This window comes from Mustela nigripes, chromosome 15, assembly GCF_022355385.1.
Source record: "Mustela nigripes isolate SB6536 chromosome 15, MUSNIG.SB6536, whole genome shotgun sequence".
In the NCBI taxonomy this organism is placed as follows: Eukaryota; Metazoa; Chordata; class Mammalia; order Carnivora; family Mustelidae; genus Mustela; species Mustela nigripes.
Window position 1 is genome coordinate 53026749 of NC_081571.1, and position 21600 is coordinate 53048348.

General features: G+C 37.5%; 1 protein-coding gene across 3 annotated transcripts in view; it reads right to left on the minus strand.

Moving 5' to 3' along the window:
* Positions 1–21600, minus strand: part of TBC1D4 (TBC1 domain family member 4) — a 187249-nt gene that overhangs the window by 13293 nt on the left and 152356 nt on the right. For 2 of the 3 annotated variants that reach the window (XM_059377877.1, XM_059377879.1), the window contains 6 exons: positions 20588–20611; positions 13623–13780; positions 11222–11431; positions 8336–8494; positions 4006–4164; positions 1200–1444 (listed from right to left, as the gene is read on the minus strand). In XM_059377877.1, the coding sequence (XP_059233860.1) occupies positions 1200–1444; positions 4006–4164; positions 8336–8494; positions 11222–11431; positions 13623–13780; positions 20588–20611 (955 nt within the window). The remainder of the gene's footprint in view (positions 1–1199; positions 1445–4005; positions 4165–8335; positions 8495–11221; positions 11432–13622; positions 13781–20587; positions 20612–21600) is intronic. The other variant, XM_059377878.1, reaches the window with a different exon arrangement.

Genomic DNA, 21600 nt, shown 5'->3' on the forward strand with positions numbered 1-21600 from the left:
GGTGAAAACCCAGTCCTTTTCTGTCTATAGACTGGTACCTAAAATATTAAGTGTAAAAACTGATCCGTGGGAGCCAAGGAAGAGAGTATATCTATCTGAAAAGCATTTTTAAAATATTTTACTTCTTATCTACAGCATAATATTATAATGAACTGGGCATCATGCCTACCCCATTTGAAGGGAGGAAAACTCTGACATTCCTCTCTTTACAGTCTTCCTTTATATTTTCACTACTAAAAGCTTTCTTTTGGAAGGTAGTGGCTGTTTATGATATTATATCTATAGATAAAATCTAAACAGCTTGTCAGAAACCAATACATTAAGATAAGTAGACTTTGAACTAGAAGGGAGGGGCGCCTGGGTGGCTCAGTGGGTTAAAGCCTCTACCCTCAGCTGAGGTTATGATCCCAGGGTCCTGGGATCGAACCTTCCATCAGGCTCTCTGCTCGTTGGGGAGCCTGCTTCCCCCTCTTTCTTTGCCTGCCTCTCTACTTGTGATCTCTGTCAAATAAAAATTTTTTTTAATCTTTTAAAAAAATAAATAAATGAATAAACTAGAAGGGAGAGCTATGTATACGGGGAGTCTGAAATCGGACGAAGATCACAGCAGCAGCAGCGAATGCCCCACTTATAATGACTAAAATGTGGTAATGGTGCTTCCTCAGTGCATGCGAAGGAAAGCAGACTGAAGAGAGCCACTGACTTTTCCTCTAGAAGAGTGTATCTGACCTTAAGATAAAGGAGGGAGACATGGTAAGTTCAAGAAGAACCATGACACAGCTATCTGCAACGGATGCGTTCACGGTAAAAGAAAAAACATTATATTTTTACATTGACCAAAAGATTTACGATCTTTCAGTTGACAGGTTGCGGAAAAGTGCAGTAAGAGGACTTAATTCTTTCTCCATCTCCACTTGCTGACTGAGGGGAAAGAGACTTGAATACCCACCCACTACCTTTCTAGAAATTGCTTATTTGTTCACTTCAGGAGCTTCATGGAAGGGTTTTTCTGTAGAGACACTGTCATACACTTATAGGTTTAGCCAAAGAGCAAATCCCACACTAAAGCCGTTAACCTAAAACACGTCTCTCCATTTATAAGAATTCCAAGATGGTGCAAATCTCTTTCAGTCTTAACCGTGAGCCAGGAGAGGGCTACTGCCACCACGATTGTTCATAAAGTTGCCCGTGTGCCTCACCTGCAGCGACATCATGTCAGGCCTGTACTGCTTGCGGAAGCCCTGGTCATACATGAGGAATTTCAGCATTTCAAAGGCCTGCTCTTCGCTCATGTGCAGAAGCAGCACTCCAGCCACAAAGCTGATCCCCTGACAGTAACCCACTTCTTGGTCCAGCAGTGAGTAGGCTTTCAAGAGGTTAAAGAGTGAGAGCTGCCCTGCCCCAAGCTGTGCTGAAAAATAGGGGTGAGTAGGGAACGTCCTTCCTGCAGAGAAAGAGAAAAGAAATAGTTTTAAGATATCTGGATGCTTAGGAGCCAAAAATGAAATTGCAATGCAGTGATTTCCAGGAAGAAACAAACATTCTTTTCTGGACCAGTGAGAGCTGCTTGGAGAACCCATCCACATATGAAAGGGAAGCAAACATTTGATGCTAAGGAGCACATCTTTCTAGAAGACAATAACAAATTCACAAATGAATCAAGGGCGTGTCCAGGAGCGATCCCAGGAAAACAGAATATAAAATCTATTCGGGCTATAAATCAAGGCAAATTCTAAGTTCACACAAAGTCCACCCTCAGGGAGCCTGGGTGGCTCAGTCTCAGTTAAGCGCCTGTACTGCTCTTGATTTCGGCTCAGGTCATAATCTCACGGTTGGGAGATGGAGCCCTGCATCTCTCTCCCTCTCCCTCTGCACCGCACCCACCTCTGCCTTACTTTCTCTCTCTCTCTCTCTCTCTAAAAAAGAAAGAAAAAGAAAGAAAAGACCACTCTGACTGAAATCATAATCTTATTAAAGGTCTCCTATTATTTAAAAGGAAATCTTAGCAGTCCATAAGCAGATTTAGTCCTGCTTTCCTGTCCTATGACACTGGAGGAACTTTTTGAAATTGTTTTGTTTCATATTCAGTCTGTTTTTCATGAAATACCCCTTTTCTCAAATATTCTTTGTTCTCTTAAACCACCTCCATGAGCCATATAGACCTCTTTCCTTTTTTCAATGTATTAAAAAAGAGCAAGTAAAGCAGAAGGTCAAGCTGATTTCAAATAAATTCCCCTCTAAAATTCACCTCTGAGCATAAAATTACGATAGAGACAGCCCAGCAAGCAAACAAAATCACTGGATCACTGACAAGCTGGTACTAAACACTGAAACAAAGCCATCTTCGTCACCAAAGCTGTGTACACTGGCACGGGGCTTTCCTTCTGCCACAGAAATGAACGGGCTATCAGCTTGCTTGTGAAATGACTACTCTTGTCAGTGAGTACTTGTAAGAATGCCAGAGCTTTAAATGTTTTCCACCACATATGCTAAAAAGTGATCATGTTTTATTTTTTTTCCCCAAGAACTGATAAGATTAATTCTGCAGAGCAAGAGGAAGACAGGAGAAAAGAAGCACAGCCTAAGGAGACACAGATGGCTACAAGGAGAGTTAAATCAACGATTTTTTTTAAGTTACCATTTTATTTCATTACTTAAAATTGTTGTTAAAGACAACTACAAATGTACTCTCTATCCAAGACATTAATTCTAGCTCCATTTTTTTTCCAGACCAGCATTCCCTTATAATCTGATCTTCTTATCTCCTCTCTATTAGGAGTCTTGACTGGCCCTAAATGAACCATCCCAATTTCTAGTCTGGTCATCAACTTCTAGTCACAGAACCAGAGATCTGCGGGCATCCATAAGGATTGCCCATTTAAATGAGAGGATTGAGACTCAGAAGCAGAGTAATTTGCCTAAAACCACAGCTCAGTCGTAAAATCAGACAAGACTGAAGTCTTTAGTTTCTCTGTAAAATTCCCCTTTTCAAAAATTATTGACTCAAAAAATATTAAATGAGTCAGGTCCTTTCCCAACAATGGGATGTTTATCATCCTAAGGGAACAGAGATCCAATTTTAGTATATGTGCTGCTGAAGCGAGCATGGGAACAGAGAGCCAAACTTGGTTTTGGCTAGTGATTTTTTAATGTGCCCTAATAAAAGGTGACCCCCAAATATAAGGTAATCCCTTATCTTCCAAAAGGGACTCAGGTAACGTATTTGGCCACTTCAAATACATTAACTTCTGGGGATACAGATGAAATAGTCAAATGCCAACATATAATATTTAATCCAATCAGGCATTTTTAAATAATAAAATATATAATATGCTAGAGAAAAACTAAAGACAATGTAATTTTTAAAAGCATACCATTTTTACTTCCCATTAGTTATTTGAAATTTAGCATTTAAAAAGATAGCTTTACGATGCTGTCAATTCTCACAAGTACCCATTCACATAATATTAGGACAGTTCTTTTTTTTTTTCATCCTATAGGGGTGTATTCATGGTTCCACAACATAGCCACTTATTGTATTGCTTTTTAAAGTGATATCCAAAGGCTTGTGTAATTTTTTGGTGCCCCTTTTAATCTATTCTAGCCTATTTTAAAACCAGTGTTGACTGAGGAAAATAAATGTCTATCTCAAACAAAAGTCAGTTGTTCAAAATAGAGGAACTGATAGTATCCGATAACATGACCTTTATAATGATTCAAATATAACACCCTTTTTGGGAGGCAGGTTTAGGAATGAAAACTTCATTCTGTATTCGACATATATGGTATCTTCAACCAGATTAAAAGCCAGCTTGCCCTCAAGAAAGGGCAATGTCAGCAGCTCTGCATAATTCAACACATCTTGTTTAGCAACACCAGAACAAAACAAAACAATCAACAACAACAACAACGACAAAACAAGAAACCCAAGCAAAATCCCCCCAAAAAACTCAACAAAGGGACCTACTGTCTACTTTTGTACAATAATCAATGGAGCAGACATACCCAAATCCACAAGAATAGCGTGCTGCTGAGCAGTGAGCTGCTTGAGAAGTTCTTTATAGGATATGTCAGGAGGTTGTTGCTTATTGGGCAATCTGTGCCTTAGACGATACTGTAAAGCTAGGAACTGCCAAATTTCTCCTCGTCGACTTTTGGGAACACCTGCAAAGATAAAAAAAAAAAGCAAGGTCTTAAACTCCGGGATGAGGTTGTTCAATTGCAGCCGAGGAACTATGCAGGGCCTGAAAACAGGCTGCTGCGATGGCCTGCAGGCCACCCTCTGACCCACAGTATCATGTCCTGACAGAAGCACGTTTTGATAAGTATCATCCCATAACAGCCGATGTCTTGTAAAAGAAAACCCTCAGATAATAGTAACGGCAACGTTAACCTCAGCCAACACTGCTTGGGCACCTAATACAACGCTCATCGAGGGCGCCTTGCTACTCAGCGTCGTTCCCAGAAAACCACCCAGTAAGACAGGCCCTTACTAATCTCCCCACTTTCCAGATGGCCAGACAGAGGCAGAAAAAAGCTAAGCAACTTGCCCAAGTTTGCGCAGCTGATAAGTGGAAGTTTAGAACTCGAACTCCCTGAGTCTGGCTTCAGAGACCAAATTCTGCAATCATGAGACGTATCATTGCCTAGTCCCATCTTTCATTTGGTTTGAAGCTAATAACAAATGTTAGTACTTACAATTTCTAAATGTTTGACATCAACAAGTAACCATGTAAAAGAGAATAAAATAGCATTTTTACTATTTTGTATGTATGGTCTATACAAGTTCTATCTTGTATGGTCATACAAGAATGAACTAATAAGAATGGTCAGTACAACATAAAAGCAAACCAGAGTGCTCCAAAACACCCTCTGACAAGACAACATCCGGCCTGAATCATGAAACGTGATGAACTCCATTATGCTTGAGAACCAAAGGGTATCACAAGCATCTCAGAGTATGCCAAAACTTTGTTGTGTTTTTGTTTGTTTTGTTTTTTCTTTTATATATTTGAGAGAGAGAGCTTGGGAGCAGGAGGGGCAGGGGGAGAGGGAGAAGGAATCCCGAGCAGACTCCATGCTGAGCAAATAGCCTAGTGCAGGGCTTGATCTCACCACCCAGAGATCATGACCTGAGTTGAAACCAAGAGTTGGATCCTCAACCAACTGACTCACCCAGGTGCCCCCCCTCAAAAATAAACCTTTTGTTTATGCCAAAGAAAATGAAGTAGGTTCCTGGGAGGGACAGAATTCAATTCTGTATACTAAGATACCCTACTTCACAAAGTATTTTGAGTTCAGGTAAACTGGATGGGGAATAGGTTTCTGAGCTCCCAGCTGATTAAGGAAGGTTTAATGGCACTGATATCTTTGAACTTCAGTACCATTATTAGCATAAACCAAAAGTATTATTGTCCAGAAAGGTATAACTCAGGCTCACTGACATAATTTATAAGGCCTTCCACAATACACTTCCAAACTTGTTCCTACGGTTGCCTTATGGACTTCCAAGTTTCCCCACTTGGTTGCACAGTGTTTTACTATTCATCTGTTGTGGCTGAACCTCAATGCCATTCATCTACTGAAGATCTTTCTCATATCTCTAGGAGTAATCACTCCCTTCTCACACACTCTTTGACACATACTCTAACATCACCATATTAGATTAGATCTACACTGCATGTTTGCCTATTTTCCCTACTACCAATGGTGAGCTCCTTGAGAATAACAAGCAAATGTTCATCTCTGTATGATGAAAACCCAAAACATACCTTGCTATTTAAACACATGTTAGATGAATGAATGAATGACCACATGTCATATTTTGGATAACTTTCATTAGCCCATTAATTGAATCTCTAATATGTGAGTGGGATGTTTTATTATCCACCCAATAACAATTTGGCAAGAAGGCAATTCACTTCAGCTAAGTAAGTATTTGCTGAACATCTAACATGTAGCAAAGTACAGAGAATGGTACTAAGGATACTTTATCCCTAGGAGATTAATAAATCCATTCTCAGGAATGGATTCTCATTCATTCATTCATCCATGTACTCATTCAGTAAATAACTTGCACAAGATGCTTCTTAGGTGCTAGGTAGGCAGTAGTGGGGTGAGAAAAACATTAAACAAATATATACAAAAACACAAAATAACAAATTATGATAAGCACAATTAAAGGGAAAGAAACATGAGAAAAAATAATAAAGTGAAACTAATTTGTTTTGGTGGAAGAGAAATAGAGGCACATTATTTCTTTAGAAATGGTATTTGAACTGAGAACGAAAAGATAACAGGCTCCAGGCTGGGAATGTGGGCCGCAATCCCTTTGGGATGAGGAATGTGATGGTGCCTGGGTGGCTCAGTCAGTGATGTGTCTGCCTTCAGCTCGTCATGATTCTGAGATCCTGGGATTCAGCCCCGACGGGGAGCTCCCTGCCCAGGGGATAGCTTGCATCTCCCTCTCCCTCTGCCCTTCCCCGCTGCTTGAGATTCTCTCTCTCCCTCTCCCTCTGCTGCTCTCCCTGCTTATGCTCTCTCTCTGTCAAATTAATAAATAAAATTGTTTTTTATAAAGAAATTAGTTATTTTTAAAAAGGAGAGGAATGTTTGAACACCATCAGATGGGCAAGGAATGGGGAGAGAAAGGAAGAGTAAGAAAGATGAGGGGTGGAAAAAAAGGGATGATGGGAAATAGGGAGCAGGGAGAGACGTAGGAAGAAGAAATGTAGAGGGAACTGGAGCATTCCATGCAAGAAACAGCCTGGGACATACACTGGGACCCAGAGTAGTTCAGCCTCTCTGGAGCACAGGATACAATGAGCGTCGAGCCTGCCTGAGATCCTTTCCCTCTCCCTCTGTCCCTCCCACTGCTCAAGCACACGTTCTCTCTCTCTCTCTTTTTCTCTCAAATAAATAAATATCTTTTTTTTTTAAATTTTTTTAGATTTTATTTATTTATTTGACAGAGAAAGAGACCACAAGTAGGCAGAGGCAGGCAGAGAGAGGAGGAAGCAGGCTCCCTGCTGAGCAGAGAGCCCGATGCGGGGCTCGATCCTAGAACCCTGAGATCATGACCTGAGCGGAAGGCAGAGGCTTAACCCACTGAGCCACCCAGGCACCCCTCTTTTTTAAAAGTTTAAAATGTATTCTATATGAAATTGAAAGATGAGCACCCCAAAACGTCTGTGAAAGTCATTCCAAAGACCGCTGTGATCAACATCTCACACACATTCTATTAACCACTGTTTTGTCCCAAATAATACAGTCAAAGAAAATCTTTACAACTTCCATATCTTCAAGGGAAAAAAAACCCATATATGAGGCTTGTAAATGTAGCATCTTACAAAATTATTCCCAACTTCAATTTAAACTTAATGGTGCAACAGTTTCACACACTAATCATAAGCTTTTAAAACAAGACTCATTATCAGATTTCTTTGGCCATTTTTGGATTTTTATTTTACACTCATCAGTTCATTCAGGCCATGGAGATTCTCATTTTAGTATCTGGGTCACAGAAATGCTAGTTTTAATTTTAAATTTGAGATGTTTAAATATCAGTCAGTTTATATGGTATAGAAGCAATGCAGTATAATGGCTGATTAAAAGCAAGCTTTCGAAAACAAACAAACATACGTGGAAGAAAAACTGACTGATTAATAAAAATGTAAATCTGTTTATGCATATATATACACATAGGTGAAAATATACATATATAATACATTTACACATAAATATAAACATTTCTGACCAAATGATGGAAGTGGGTCAAGTTTATAAGTCTAAATTATTTTTATGAATGTAATCCAAGGTCTGTACCAATGCATTCACTCCCTCTTGGTAAACAACAACACAGGGCTAGGAAGAGCTGGTTGAAGAAGTTGGGACAATCTCTAGGAAAGGCAGGCTCTCAATTAAGCATAGTTTTCTTCCCAGTTGAGCCACTGACTGTAGTCAAAAGCAAATTACTTCCCATTCTTTATAGGCAAAGCATATATGCCTGAGCTACACAATCAAAAAATCTCTAAATGTTTTCTTTATAAAAGATTATCACATGGGCCCCTGAGTGGCTCAGTCAGTTAAGTATTGGCCTTCAGCTCAGATCATGATCCCAGAGTCCTGGGATCGAGTCCCACATCTGACTCCCTGCTCAGTAGGGAGTCTGCTTTTCCCTCTGCCCCTCGCCCACTGCTTGTGCTTGCTCGCTCTCATTCTCTCTCTCAAATATATAAAATCTTAAAAAAAAAAAAGATTATTACAATGATCCACCTAAAACTAATGTAACATTGTGCATCAACTGTAGTCCAAAAAAAAAAAGGATCCAGAATACCTTCTTTAAGAGAAACATGAATATCTTCCATATCACATCTGATTTTAGCTCTGCAGTTCAACAGCTTCTTATCCCAGGTTATTAAGACCTCCTTCTGACATACACCAACTTCTTCGTAGTCCAGTTTAACTTTTCTGGACTGGAGTTCATCTCTGCTTGCTAACAAAAACAGAACAATTTATGTAAAACCCATGCATTCTTAAAACACAGGATTTTTAACATTTTTGTTTTATTTGTAAAATCATACCAAACAACTTTCAGGAATCATCTGCTTACATCTGATCAAAGAGTAAACTTAAAAAAAAAAATTGAGGATACCCGAAAGGTTTCCAAACTTTGAGTCATTTCATGTAAAAAAGTATCAGAAATAACTTCCTAAGGAGGTTTCACTCTGTATCTTACAGATGGGAACTCTGCTAAGCATGAAAAAACAAACCACATTTGCTAAGCTATAAACTGCAATTTTTTTGACAAACGTGATAGCCTCACAAGTAACAACTTGCATCATTTTCAACACCATTAATATTTTATATATGACATATAGGAGAAAACAATGCCTCATGCTAACATTAATTAGAGATATATTTGACCATAAAACCCAATAAATTTTTATAACCATTTCCAGAGTTACCAATACTGCCTCTAAAAACACTAAGCCATGTGTCCCTGTTCATATTTAATAACCTTAAAGAGGAAACTTCATTTCACTGAAATCAACACTACTTCCATTCTTTACTATATTACAGAATTCTCTCTCATTTGATAACCTAAAAGATAAGCCCAGAGCTCATTTTTAAAAAGGCCTCTAATAGCAACTACTATCTTAATGTGCTCTTTATCTTTAATAATTGATTCCAAAAGGGAAAATGAAAAAAAAAATTTAGCTATTTTTTTCTTCTCTTTCCTTAGGATCACTTTGAACAGGAGTCTCTCAGATCAACATGTACCCATTCAAGCTCCCCAGGCTCAACCCCTTACCTTCTGCAACACAAATCTTTGTCAAGCATCCAAAGTCCTCAACAGCACAAAAACAATAGCAGAATGAGTATTACCCTTAACTTAGTGTGTTTGAAACCATTTCAAAGAATTTAAATATCTTATAATACCACTATTCAACTAAGACATAAAAGTTTCTACCTAGAAGTCCAGACATAATCAAAAGTAAGTTTCATTACAAAACTACTCCTCCTGGATACCACTAGATGGCTTTCTAGCAGAGTTTAGCTTTGTTTCTCAATATTTGCTTTATACTTCTCTATAATAGTCAAATAATTTTTTTTCAAGAAGTGGGTTCATTAAAGCACATGATTAATACAACCCTATATGTAGCTTTACTAATTTTTTTTTTACAGTGGACACATTTCCTTTTTCCCCTGCAACCTTCTCTAGATCATTATTCATTTAAAATAATAATCAAGACCTGTGCCAGCTGTAGGCCCTGAGGATAAAATGCTGAGGAAGAGCAGTCAATGTCTGTCCTCACCTGGTTAACTAGGCAAACAACAAAGAACCATCGATAAATGATTACCCACTGAATAGAATTTTAATCAGCTCAACTATTTTTTGTCTTTGTTACTTAAGAAATCCAGAACTAATAAGGGTTTCTTACCATATCTGCTAAATGTCATCTCTTGTCTTATCCTGAATAGGAACACAATCCCTCTCAAAATCTATAATAAAAGCTTGAGTGGGCATACCATTTATCACAACAACCTTTTAAAAGCTATCTCAGTAACGATTAATTGGGGTTTTAATTTTAAAGAAAAGAAGATTCATTTGCTAGGGTTACTTAAAACCTCATATACTTTCTATTCTGCCAAGAAAACAACAATGAAGAAAATACAGTGTTTCCGGGCAAACTAAATATTATTCAATTTAAAAAGCAAATTGAACAGTAAGTCTAATAAGAGGAATCTTAAGATAGGTGACAAACACAGAAATGCGAATGCCTGCACAAAAAAAGCTTTTTGGAAGATAACACAATAAAACCAAGCCAGAGAAAAACCTAGATTATACATTTTCCAATAAGTCAAAGGACTTCTTATAAGTCAAAGGGTAGACTTAAGCTAAATCATTCATTTTACAAATGTGGAAAACAAGGTCCTTTTTAGGTTAAGTGAATTGCCAAATAATATAACATGAATACATTTTTTGAGTCTGGTACTATCTGCACATCTCTTAATGTGTGGTTTGTATATGCTTAAATAACATTCTTTCAAAGTCTGGAAAACACATTCTAAAGCACTTGCTAGTCATAAACTAAGCCGTAAAGCACGAGAAATGGCACAGTAGGTATTGTAAATTATCCAATTATACATTTAATAAAGATTTGAATATGATTTGTTAAATAGAAAATGTATAAAGCCAACAACAAAAAATAGGAACTTTGACTTGATAACAGGTAATTAGATAGTTGAACTGGGTACAAAACAGAATTTATTTGAAATAGGCACATTTCTTCTATTATAAATACAATTAGCCTAAAATTTGAATCAATTTCAAAAAAAAAGAGAATATATTTTTTACGTTTAAGGGTTTTTCTCCTAAGTTATGCACAACAGCATGAAACTTGCAGTCATATCAAATGCACTGACTCCACAGAACCTACTTTCTCTACCCAATTACTATTTACCCATTTATCTATTTCCCATTACTCTAAAGGTGTCTGACGTTTTATCAAGGAAAGAAAAATATAAATATTTTAAGCTGAACATTCCCATGTCATAGCAACCTTACAAAATAACACTAAATGATGACAGCCAGTAAAATCCTAGTAAAAGTGTATTTACATTCTGAAAACGAGTGGGGGAGGCTGGGGTTGGTTTTAACCTAAACCCTTCCGTTATCTACTGTATCATATCATTTAGTTCTGTTTGAATGGCTAACCTTCAAGTTTCTGGTTTTCCTTCTCCATTCGAAGCAACAAGATTTGTTGATGTATGGCTTTTTTCCACAAACTCCTCAGTTCTTCTGATTTCTTTCTTTCTTCAGCCTTCTCTGGGTCATCTTCCCCAGACACAAATATAACCAGCGGTTCCTCCTCCATGGTTGGAGCAAGAGGGGACAGTGGCAGCAGCTCGTTCCTGTCCAGTCCATCTGCAGAGAAGAAAACAGTGAGAGGCATTCCTGACTCGTAACCTGGACTACGGAAGCTTTGTCTAGATCTGGTGTTCTCTCATCCTATCTTCCACCTATAAAGCTTTTTACAAAACCACTTTCCCAGTAACTGCATTTCTGGAACTAACGACTTAAGTAAATTCACTCGACTAAATTCCCCTGCCAGATTTCCCTCTTGAGTGAAACGAAAGCACATGTAATTTCGCCACTTCTTCTTTCCACACCAAATGACCTATAAGATAGGTGTTCTGAAGTGAACTGGCATTCCCCAGAGCCCAACACTTCTGCAATTTATCTCTGTACATTCTCTGATTGTGCAAAGCAAAAGGATTACATGAGCAGGTAGCAGCGATCTCCTAAGGGTCTCCATCTACCATCAGAGACCAGCAGGAGAAGAGCCACTGAGCAACACTGGGCATGTCCTGGCTCGGCACCTCTGCTCGTTCCTGCAACATTCCCTTACCCAATCGTGGAGCTCACTCTCTCCCTCTGTTCCAGGCCATCTTTTGCACTCCTGCCAATTATTTTTCTACTAACAAACACGACTGTGTCTCTTAAAACATTTCAATGGTTGCTGTATCCAAAAGCACAAAATCTAAATTACTGCAAATAGCATATAGACGGCTTCAGACTTTGGCCTCATGGAAACTTTCTGGCCTATTTCTATCTCCCATCCTCTGCTCCCATCATGCTGAATTTCTCACGATGCTCTGACCTGCAAAGTTCTCTCCAATAACATCAGACCTTTGCTAGTCCCTTTTTCTGAAACATGCGTCTCTCAGCAACGAGTTTAAATGTAAATATCCGGGACACCTAGGTGGCTCAGTTGGTTAAGCAGCTGCCTTTGGCTCAGGTCATGATCCCAGTGTCCTGGGATGGAGTCCCACATTGGGCTCCTTGCTCTGCAGGGAGCCTGCTTCTCCCTCTGCCTCTGCCTGCCACTCTGCCTGTGCTCGCTCTTGCTCTCTCTCTCTCTCTCTGACAAATAAAATAAATAAAAATCTTTAAAAATAAATAAATAAATGAATGAATTTAAATATCCAACATTTCTATATAGATTTCTCTGGCCACCCTAGGCAGAGTTCATTTTTTCTCAAGGAATGTGAGTTATTTTGTTTCTTTTTCTTTACTGACTGACTTCGGTCCCTACCCTTATTTCCTTAATAAATAATTTTTAAAAATTTTACTCCTTTTCTAGCTTCTTGAATGAATACGTCAGTATATTTGAGTTTTGTCTTTCCTGATTTTAGAAATGCCCTCTAAATACCGTGCAATGTTGATGTATATGGCTCTGAGCATATTTTATTTCTTCCAGTTATGGGTAGTTTTCAGTCTCCAAGCCCATGAGATATTTTAGTTGTCTTCTAATTCTTGATTTCTTTTTTTTTTTTTTTTGCACTGTAATCAGAGAATATAGTATGAATATTTATGATTGTGTCACTAAATTGCCTTTGTACCCAAGTACATAATTAATTTTTAGGAATGTTCTATGTGTGCTAAGAATGAGTGAATTTACCCTATAGGGGGCAAGGCTCTGTATAAATATTAGATCACGCTTGTTTAATTGTATTTCTCAAATATTATCTGTATTTACCTTCTCTATATTTAATTTGCAGAGAGGAATATGTTAAAATCTCCCATGAGAGCTACTGATTCATTTCTCCCAAACATTCTGTAAAGTTCTATTTTCTGGCTTTCAGGGCTGTATAATTATGCATGTTCTCATTATTGTTGTATCTTTGATTATTGTTATATTCCCTTTGCCCTTTTGGAAGTCTTTGCTTTAATTACTAATAGGTCTAGTCTTTCCGTTGGTATTTGCCTAGTGTATCTGTATCCATTCTCAATCATTCAACATTTCTATATCACTTTGTTTTATATGTGACTCTTACAAAAGTGTAGGTTACTTTTCTAATAATAAAAAAATCTATGCTTTTGTAGCACTATCATAGTGCTTAGTCTGGGAAACATATTCATTCACTCAACAAGCATTTACTGAATGTCTAACATGTTCTAATGATAACTGAGAAGTTTACCACTGTATCAGATACAGAAACAAATTCTTTCTCTACTGTAATCATTTAAATCTCTTTGTACCCAAAGCACTGCATTCCATCCCCTAGTTTATGATACCAGGAAGGCGTAATTGTTTTGTGTGTACCACACAGACCCTGCTGCATTGCTGAGGGAGATTTGTTCATGGGAGAAGCAACCCTGAGGAAAATGCGCTGCCGCCAGGAGATTCGACGAGGGGTGACAGGGGTTCCTCCAGCGTTTAGGGACTCGTTGCTGCAAGTAGACGAGGTCCTTTTTCTCCCTTCTCCATCACTGTGGAAAGCAAATAAATACGTAACTTGTAAGGAGAACTGCATAAGATGGACTTCACCACGATATGGGAGCACAAGCCATTCACAAGTTCTGCCATGGGCAAGCACAAGCCTCGGGCAACATGGCGCAATGCGTCACCAGGCACACTGGTCACCCAGGCCGCCATATCCTAAGAAAAATGCAATCCAAGCCATAGCGCAGTCCTGAGAAGCTCACTGGTTTCTACTCATTCCATAGAAGCCAACCATTTCAAGTCCTAACCTGAGGAACAGAAGTATGTATACAGAGGAGCAAAGGTTATTTAAATAATTAACTCATGCTTTGCTAAAAAATTTGAAAGTGTATTCTAAGCAATGTAAACATTTCCTAGAAGGCTCATAAAGGGTTTTCCTTATGCTCTTATGGAAAAGGCTGATAAAGATAGCTTCTCACAGGCTGTGGCTCTTAAGATCTGTCTACAAATTGTTAGTCGCCAATATCTGGACCATGGCAGAAAGGAACCTGAATAAACGTGGAACGGTTAACCTTGGGATTATTATCAGGTGTCATCAACTGTCATCAATAAGACTGGCTAGATTAAGATAAAAAATATGCAACATTTCTTCATAGCAGGACTTCACAGAGACTATATTATGCTGGTATGCATTAGGACACTCCAAGAGGTAAGTAATATACAGACACACCCTCATTTGTTTAAATTACTTGACTCCATAATCACCTTCTCCAATTTTGGGGGAGTTTGAGGGTGTGGCATCTTTCTACATTGGTGCTTTATGAAACAAACATGTGGAAATGCTGATCTGCTTTAAAAATGTCATTTCCTAGGAAAGAACATTCTAAGTTATGTTAGGCCCATCTGCAATAAAAGGTCATTATGACTCAAACTCACTTTTGAGACCATTTCTGTTAGCAGCTGGAACACCGTGTAATAACTGTGACTGTCAGTGGTGGTAATATTCAGTTTCAAAGCCTCTGAGCTTTCCTGAGAAAATGATGAAGATAATAATATTGACAGGTGGTGATACCACCAAGGAAAGATACGGGACTTTTTTTTTTTTTTTAAGATTTTATTTACTTATTTGAGAGAGCGCATGAGAGGCAAGAAGGTCAGAGAGAGAAGCAGACTCCATAGAGCAGGGAGCCCAATGCGGGACTGGATCCTAGGACTCCAGGATTGTGACCTGAGCTGAAGGCAGTTGCTTAACCAACTGAGCCACCCAGGCGCCCCAGATATGGGACTTTAATGGAGTCAAAAAGAGTCAGTACTTAGGAAATGGAGCTGGAAAAACCACAACCCTGCCTCAGTAGTGCTGAGGCCATCAACAGTCAGGAGAGCAATTCTGCACCTGCCTGTCATCGTTGTTTTTATTTTATGTCCTCGCAGACATCAGATAATTCAGTTCTCTTTCATCTTGATCTATTTCCCTGGAAATACTCCTTCTGGATTCGCTAAACTAAGGTGAAGTAAGAGATCTATGCCCGAGCTGCTGCACAGTTAGCAAGTATCATGATATGTTCTGATACTTCACGAGGTAGCTCAGATGTGTACGTACATCTGAATACAGTCAAATCCCTTTGTCATGTATCCTAAATAAATCTATGACCCACTACATGTCTATGGTTCAAAACTCCCTGTAATCCCAATTAAGCATGTTCACCTTTCTTCCACTTTGAAAAGTTGTTGTTTTTTTCATATATACGACTTGAATAACAGAATGCTTATAAAAGATAGACATTTCTTTGTAAATTTGCACATGACATTTGTTTTTTTCTTCATGGCCTTTATGGACTGATTTTCTCTCCTCAAAATTCATATGCTAAAGTCCTAATTCCCAGTATACCTTACTTTGTAAGGTATACTGGTCCTTTAAGGAGATAATTTAATTAATTTGGTTATTTATTTATTTATTATTTAATTATTTTTAAAGATTTATTTAATTAACATATAATGTATTATTTGTTTCAGGGGTCATGTCTGTGAATCATCAGTCTTACACAATTCACAGCGCTCACCCTAGCACATACCCTCCCCAATGTCTACCACCCGGCTCTTCCCTCTCTCCCACCTCCATCCCCTCCAGCAACTCTCAGTTAGTTTCCTGAGAGTAAAAGTCTCTTATGGTTTGTCTCACTCCCTGATCCCATCTTGTTTCATTTTTTCCCCTCCCTTCCCCCCACGACCCCCCACCCTGCTTCTCAAATTCCTCCTATCAGAGAGATCATATGATAATTGTCTTTCTCTGATTTACTTCTTTTGCTTAGCATAATACCCTCTAGTTCCATCCACCTTGTTGCAAACGGCAAGATTTCAGGTTTTTGGATGGTCACATAGTACTCCATTATATATATATATATATATATATATATATATATATATATATGCCACATCTTCTTTATCCATTCATCTGTCAATGATAACATCTAGGCTCTTCACTTTGGAAAGTATTAATTGAAGTATTTCCCTTTTGGAAACTGAATCAAATGTTCTGTAAATAACAGTTATATTCTGATAAATACCCCTGACGTACTTTGTATCTTCATTTTGGTAACACTATCTTACTAGCAGTTAGCTGCTATATGTCCAGTATTCAGAATGTATTTCTAGCTCCTAGTACAGTTACTAGAAAACAATAGTAAGCACTTAACAAATTTCCATTACATAAATTAATATTGTAAAACCATACAAAACATTAACTCAGAAGTTTAAGTAAAATGGACAAAAAAGTCATATTGGTTAGTCTAACATGTCAGGAATACCATTTTAAAACCCTGTGTGTAGCATGAATTTTAAGTCTTTCTGGCAAAATGTTCTAACAGCTCTCTTCCCAAACGTACACACTGAGCCCTGGATGCAGGATGCATTGTTAATAAGTATTAACAATGACAGTGGTGTTAGGAAACAACTTAAGGCATCTTTCTTCCAAGTACGTGTGATTCCTGTCCTACAGAAGAGCATCTATAATCTAAAGAAAGACTTCTGAAGAAGTACCTATTTGAATATGCCTCATGGGGTAAATGTTCAGTAATTCCTCTTTCCTTCTTAGCAGCTCTAATGAAGAGAACTAGAGTAAACTAAACCAAAGGATTGTTAAATTTTTATACTTTAATGCTGGAATTAAAACATCTTTTAAAAATTGCCTTCCAAAAAAAAAAAAAAAATCACAGGGCACTTGGGTGGCTCAGTGGGGTTAAAGCCTCTGTCTTTGGCTCAGGTCATGATACCAGGGTCCTGGGATTGAGCCCCACATCAGGTTCTCTGCTCAGCGGCAGGAAGCCTGCTTCTCCCCCTCTCTCTCTCTGCCTCCCTTTCTGCCTACTTGTGATTTCTGTATGTCAAATAAACAAATAAAAATCTTTAAAAAATAAAAAAAAAATTACCTTCCAATTCACTATTGATGACCCATCAAATGTCTGAGAGTACTAAACATAAAACCGAAAAGTACCCCTACCAACTTCATTATTGTCTCTAAAATATGTGCTTTTGGGGGACTAGGTCAGAAAACAGGTCCATAAATACCCCTCCCATTAGCCCATTACAAAGCTGAAAGTTTCATAACATCTAAAATTTCAATCCTATAATCTAAATAGATTGCCATATGACACATTTTTCTTCTTAGGTCCAGAATTTAATGGTCAGAATTTATAAGCCCCAAATTACCAGTCAATATATAAGATAATGATTTACTGAAAAGAACTTGCATAACAGACCCTTGATCTTGATCCTTTATCTTGTACTAAAGAAGGGCATCCTGAAAAAGCAGGCTGGTGGCTGAGAAAAGGCAAAAGCCACCCTGCTTCACTTCATGAGAGAAACCCTGTCTCCAGAAGTCAGAGGCCAGATAAGGCTTTCAAAGTACGCAGCTCACGCAGCTCACCTTTTGATTTACATGTGCTCAGCAATCTGACTTTCCTACGGTTGCAACTGCATTTTACAAGTAGGAACTCATTTTATCCTCACAGTGGGGTATGTGTTACTTCTGTTCCCAGTTTTAGTGAGGAAACTAAGGTCTGAGGAACTTACCCCCAGCTGTGTGGAGGAGCCAGGATTCAAACCCGGGCCGTCCAGAAGCCAGAGACTCAGGCACTACAGCTTATCAGGCCAGTATAAATACTCTGCATTAGTTCACCAAAGCACTATCAGACCATAAAAGTAAAGCTGTCCGGACCCCAAGGACCCTGTGTGCTCTAGTGAAAAAGAAGTCAGTCTCTAGCATGAAGTCTTTTGATCAGTATGCCTTTTTCCATCTTTTCAGGGAATAAAGTCATAACTTCAAAGAATTAGGTGTTCATTTATGCAAATGTCTCATTTCTTCTCTGCTTTTGAAATACCTCCATTCCAAAATGCAAATACTTTTTTTAAAATAATGGGATCAAATAAAAAACCACATTAATATGGTAGACTATACCTATATTAGTGTATGAATTATCTTTAACCTTTTTTTAATGATAAATTACAACTATTTCCTATTTTTTTTCATATAGCCTTTTTCCTCCTGCTTTTGCATTTTGGAACACCAACATGCACATTATAAACTGCTTCCCAAGAGACATATTCAGAAAAAGTATTTTGTGCCAGAATTACCTCTACTGAAAATGTCTGACATTAAAAATGAATAATTAGAAAGGGAAGACAATGTGGAGAATTCCCACATATTTTTGTATTGGTGTATTCTAGATATACATCCTATTACCAGCCAGCAATTAATTAAGCAATTGATTAATTAAGCAATTGATTAATTAATCCAAAAGGGACCAATGCTTTACAAGGAAAGGAAACATCCTATCTTACATGTTATCACCCTATAGGCTGGGAGGCATTTCTAAGTCCTTCTGGACACAGCATGAATCCAAAGCTCTCAGTATAATATGAACCCTCCCACAAAGCTTCAAGATAACTTTTTAATACATCTTTGGCCAAGCAGTTAGAAGCTTCACCACATCAACTATTAAATTAACATCATACTTCTGTGTTCACACAGAATTTTTAATGCACACTTCTCTGCTTTAATAACAATTAATTCTATGTATTCTATATAAAATGAAGATGTTTTCGTGACCACTCACAGGGACTCTACCTTAAGGTTGCAGTCACATTTTACTCCCCCCCCCCCCCCCCCGCATCCTCCTGCCCTCTAACCCCCACTGAAAACTATCAGCATCATCAAGTCCAAAAAATGACTAGTACTGATTAAAGCTACATGGAAATCACAATGTTTTACAACTCAAGATAGAATCAAGACTTGATTACTGTGATAGCAACTATGTGACAGAAATCTGAAAAAGCCTTCTCTTGGTAAATACCTCAAGAAAGGCTCATGGAACAACACAATGATGAAACTTCAGCTTTTCCCACAGGATCCATAGTATAATTTAACTCAGTCCCATCAGGTACACTAAGAGGTTAGCTAAAACCTGGCTTTCAACTGGGGACAATCCTATCATTCTATGGAAAATCTTTACTAATTAAATTAAATTGATATTGAACTATTCTAGTGGAAAACAATATGTAGCATCTAAGCTATGAATCAGAGATAGATTAATCAGCAGAACAATGTGTAAAACAAAAAGAATGAGAAAAACAAAGAGTTTTATTTCCTAAACTCTACATTGAATGTGAATTTTTAAAAGATCAAGTTCTTTGCATTGGAATTTAAAGTATCTCTGGGTAGCAAGCTCATTTGCTTACTCACATCCCTAAAACCTAAAATTAAGAAAATAATATCAAGCAAGATACAAAATATCCCTGGGGCTCAATTTAACCGTATGTAAAGTAAGGAAATTACAGGCCAAATGATTTCTAAGGTAATAATAAACAGACCTACTTCTATGCCTATAGTAGAACCTACAAAGACACACAGTAAAACTAACATTTTCATTCGGGTTTTAAAAGTAGATAAAAAGTATTATTTAAAGGTCTTACACCCAACCATTAAAAAGCGCCTGTCAGTGAAAAGTTTCAAGTCTTATCAGTGTAGCCAAAATAATTTTCTTTTTTTCTCCTTTCTCTTTTCTCCTTTTTCATTCTAGTTCAGCCTTTCATATGTGTTTTCACTCCAGCTAGAAAGAAATCTAAATGTTAGTGGCTCCAAACAGGAAGATGGGTATGTCTGTTTGACTGGATTCCTGATATAAGCTAAGTATAGAAACTAGAACAAAGCAAAAAATAATCATCTTCAATTAAGTTTTTCAGCGATGATTTTGGATGTTTACCAAAAAAACATGCAGGTCAAGAGGAAGAAATGTCACTACAGATGTGGTCAGACTTCCATAATAAGGAAGTAGGTATTTTCCTTTGTCCGGACCTGCGGGAGGTCTGGCCTCCAGCAGTATCTAAAAGTAAGCAATGTGTGAGGAATTAAGATGAACAGAAAGAGACTAACAATCCTCTTTGAGGGAAAACCAGATTGAATTTTATGAGTATGTTTCTTTTAGGATGCTCATTTCTGCATCTTCTCAAGATTTGAAATAAATTCCTTATCTATGCATATGTACCTCCAAATGAGCAAACTCATGTTTATTAATTCAAAATTAAAATTGGGCTTTGATTGAAGGCCACAGCACCGTACTAAGAAATTGCCACCATGGAATAGAGTAGAAACAGGATTTCTGTTTACAATCAACATTTTATATGATCACTTATGATCTTTGATTACACCAGGCATCACATTTTCCCTACTACATAACCATCAGAGTACTGGAATTTTGACATGCACTTAGGAGACAGCCAAAACTGCTTTTTAAAAGGAGTGATATTCAGTTGGAAGAAATTATGAGTTTTTATAAGAACATATTTAGACCTCAAATCACCTTGATTCTGAAGCGGTGTCCTGTCTAGTACAACAGGAAAAGAAGGAACATTAGCACACATACAGAGATATATGTCCAAAATCAGGATTTAGAATAAAGAGGCATTCCCATTAGTCATCAAGAAGGCATAGATAAGGCAATAATGAACCATGAGTTATGATAATACTATTTTTATCAGTGAACACAAGAGAACTACATGGGACCAAAACTGTACCACAAAGTACATTAGCAAAAATCTTTTTTTCTCACTGAAAAGTCTTATAAGTGAATAGCAATAATGACGATCATTTTACTTTTGACCAATAAACTTCAATATAAATGTTTTTTCAGTTACAGGCTTAAAAGCTAAGAAGCAATTATAAGGAGTGACAAAGATGATTGCTGATAGAAAGGATATTTCTGATAAATAAATATTATATAAATATACTATATCATTACAATTATAGTTTAGTCACTAAACAATGAAATAACATTAACTTTTTAAAAATTAATTCAAAGATAAATCAAAACATGCTTATTGCTCTTCCTTAATCATTTCAGTGCTGTGCAGAAAAACCTACTTATCAATAAACCATGATATTAAAAATATCCTGGCTCCTTCTTCTCAGCCAGGATATTAAAAGATTTAATATTTTAAAACAGTAACCTGACATGTTTTTAATAATTCAGGATTATTAGAGGTCCTAGAGAAAGATGCCTAATCTGAGTTTCAAATTTCAAATTAATAGGCTTTTTAAAAAGTAGTATGGGTAAGCCTATATGCTAACCTGCTCTATGCTTTATTTGACTATGCATATTTAGAAATACAACTAATAAAATATAATTTTCTTTATTTATGGTATTCTGAACATCCTCCCTTTAATATTCTGAATATTTCCAGATACTACAGTAATTATGTATGCATAATGTTCTCTCTGAAAGTAGTGATGAGAAATGTAGATTCAGAAATCACTGGGTTAAAAGCATGCACTTGACTATCCTTATTCTTAGGAAATATAACTATTCAGGGGGAA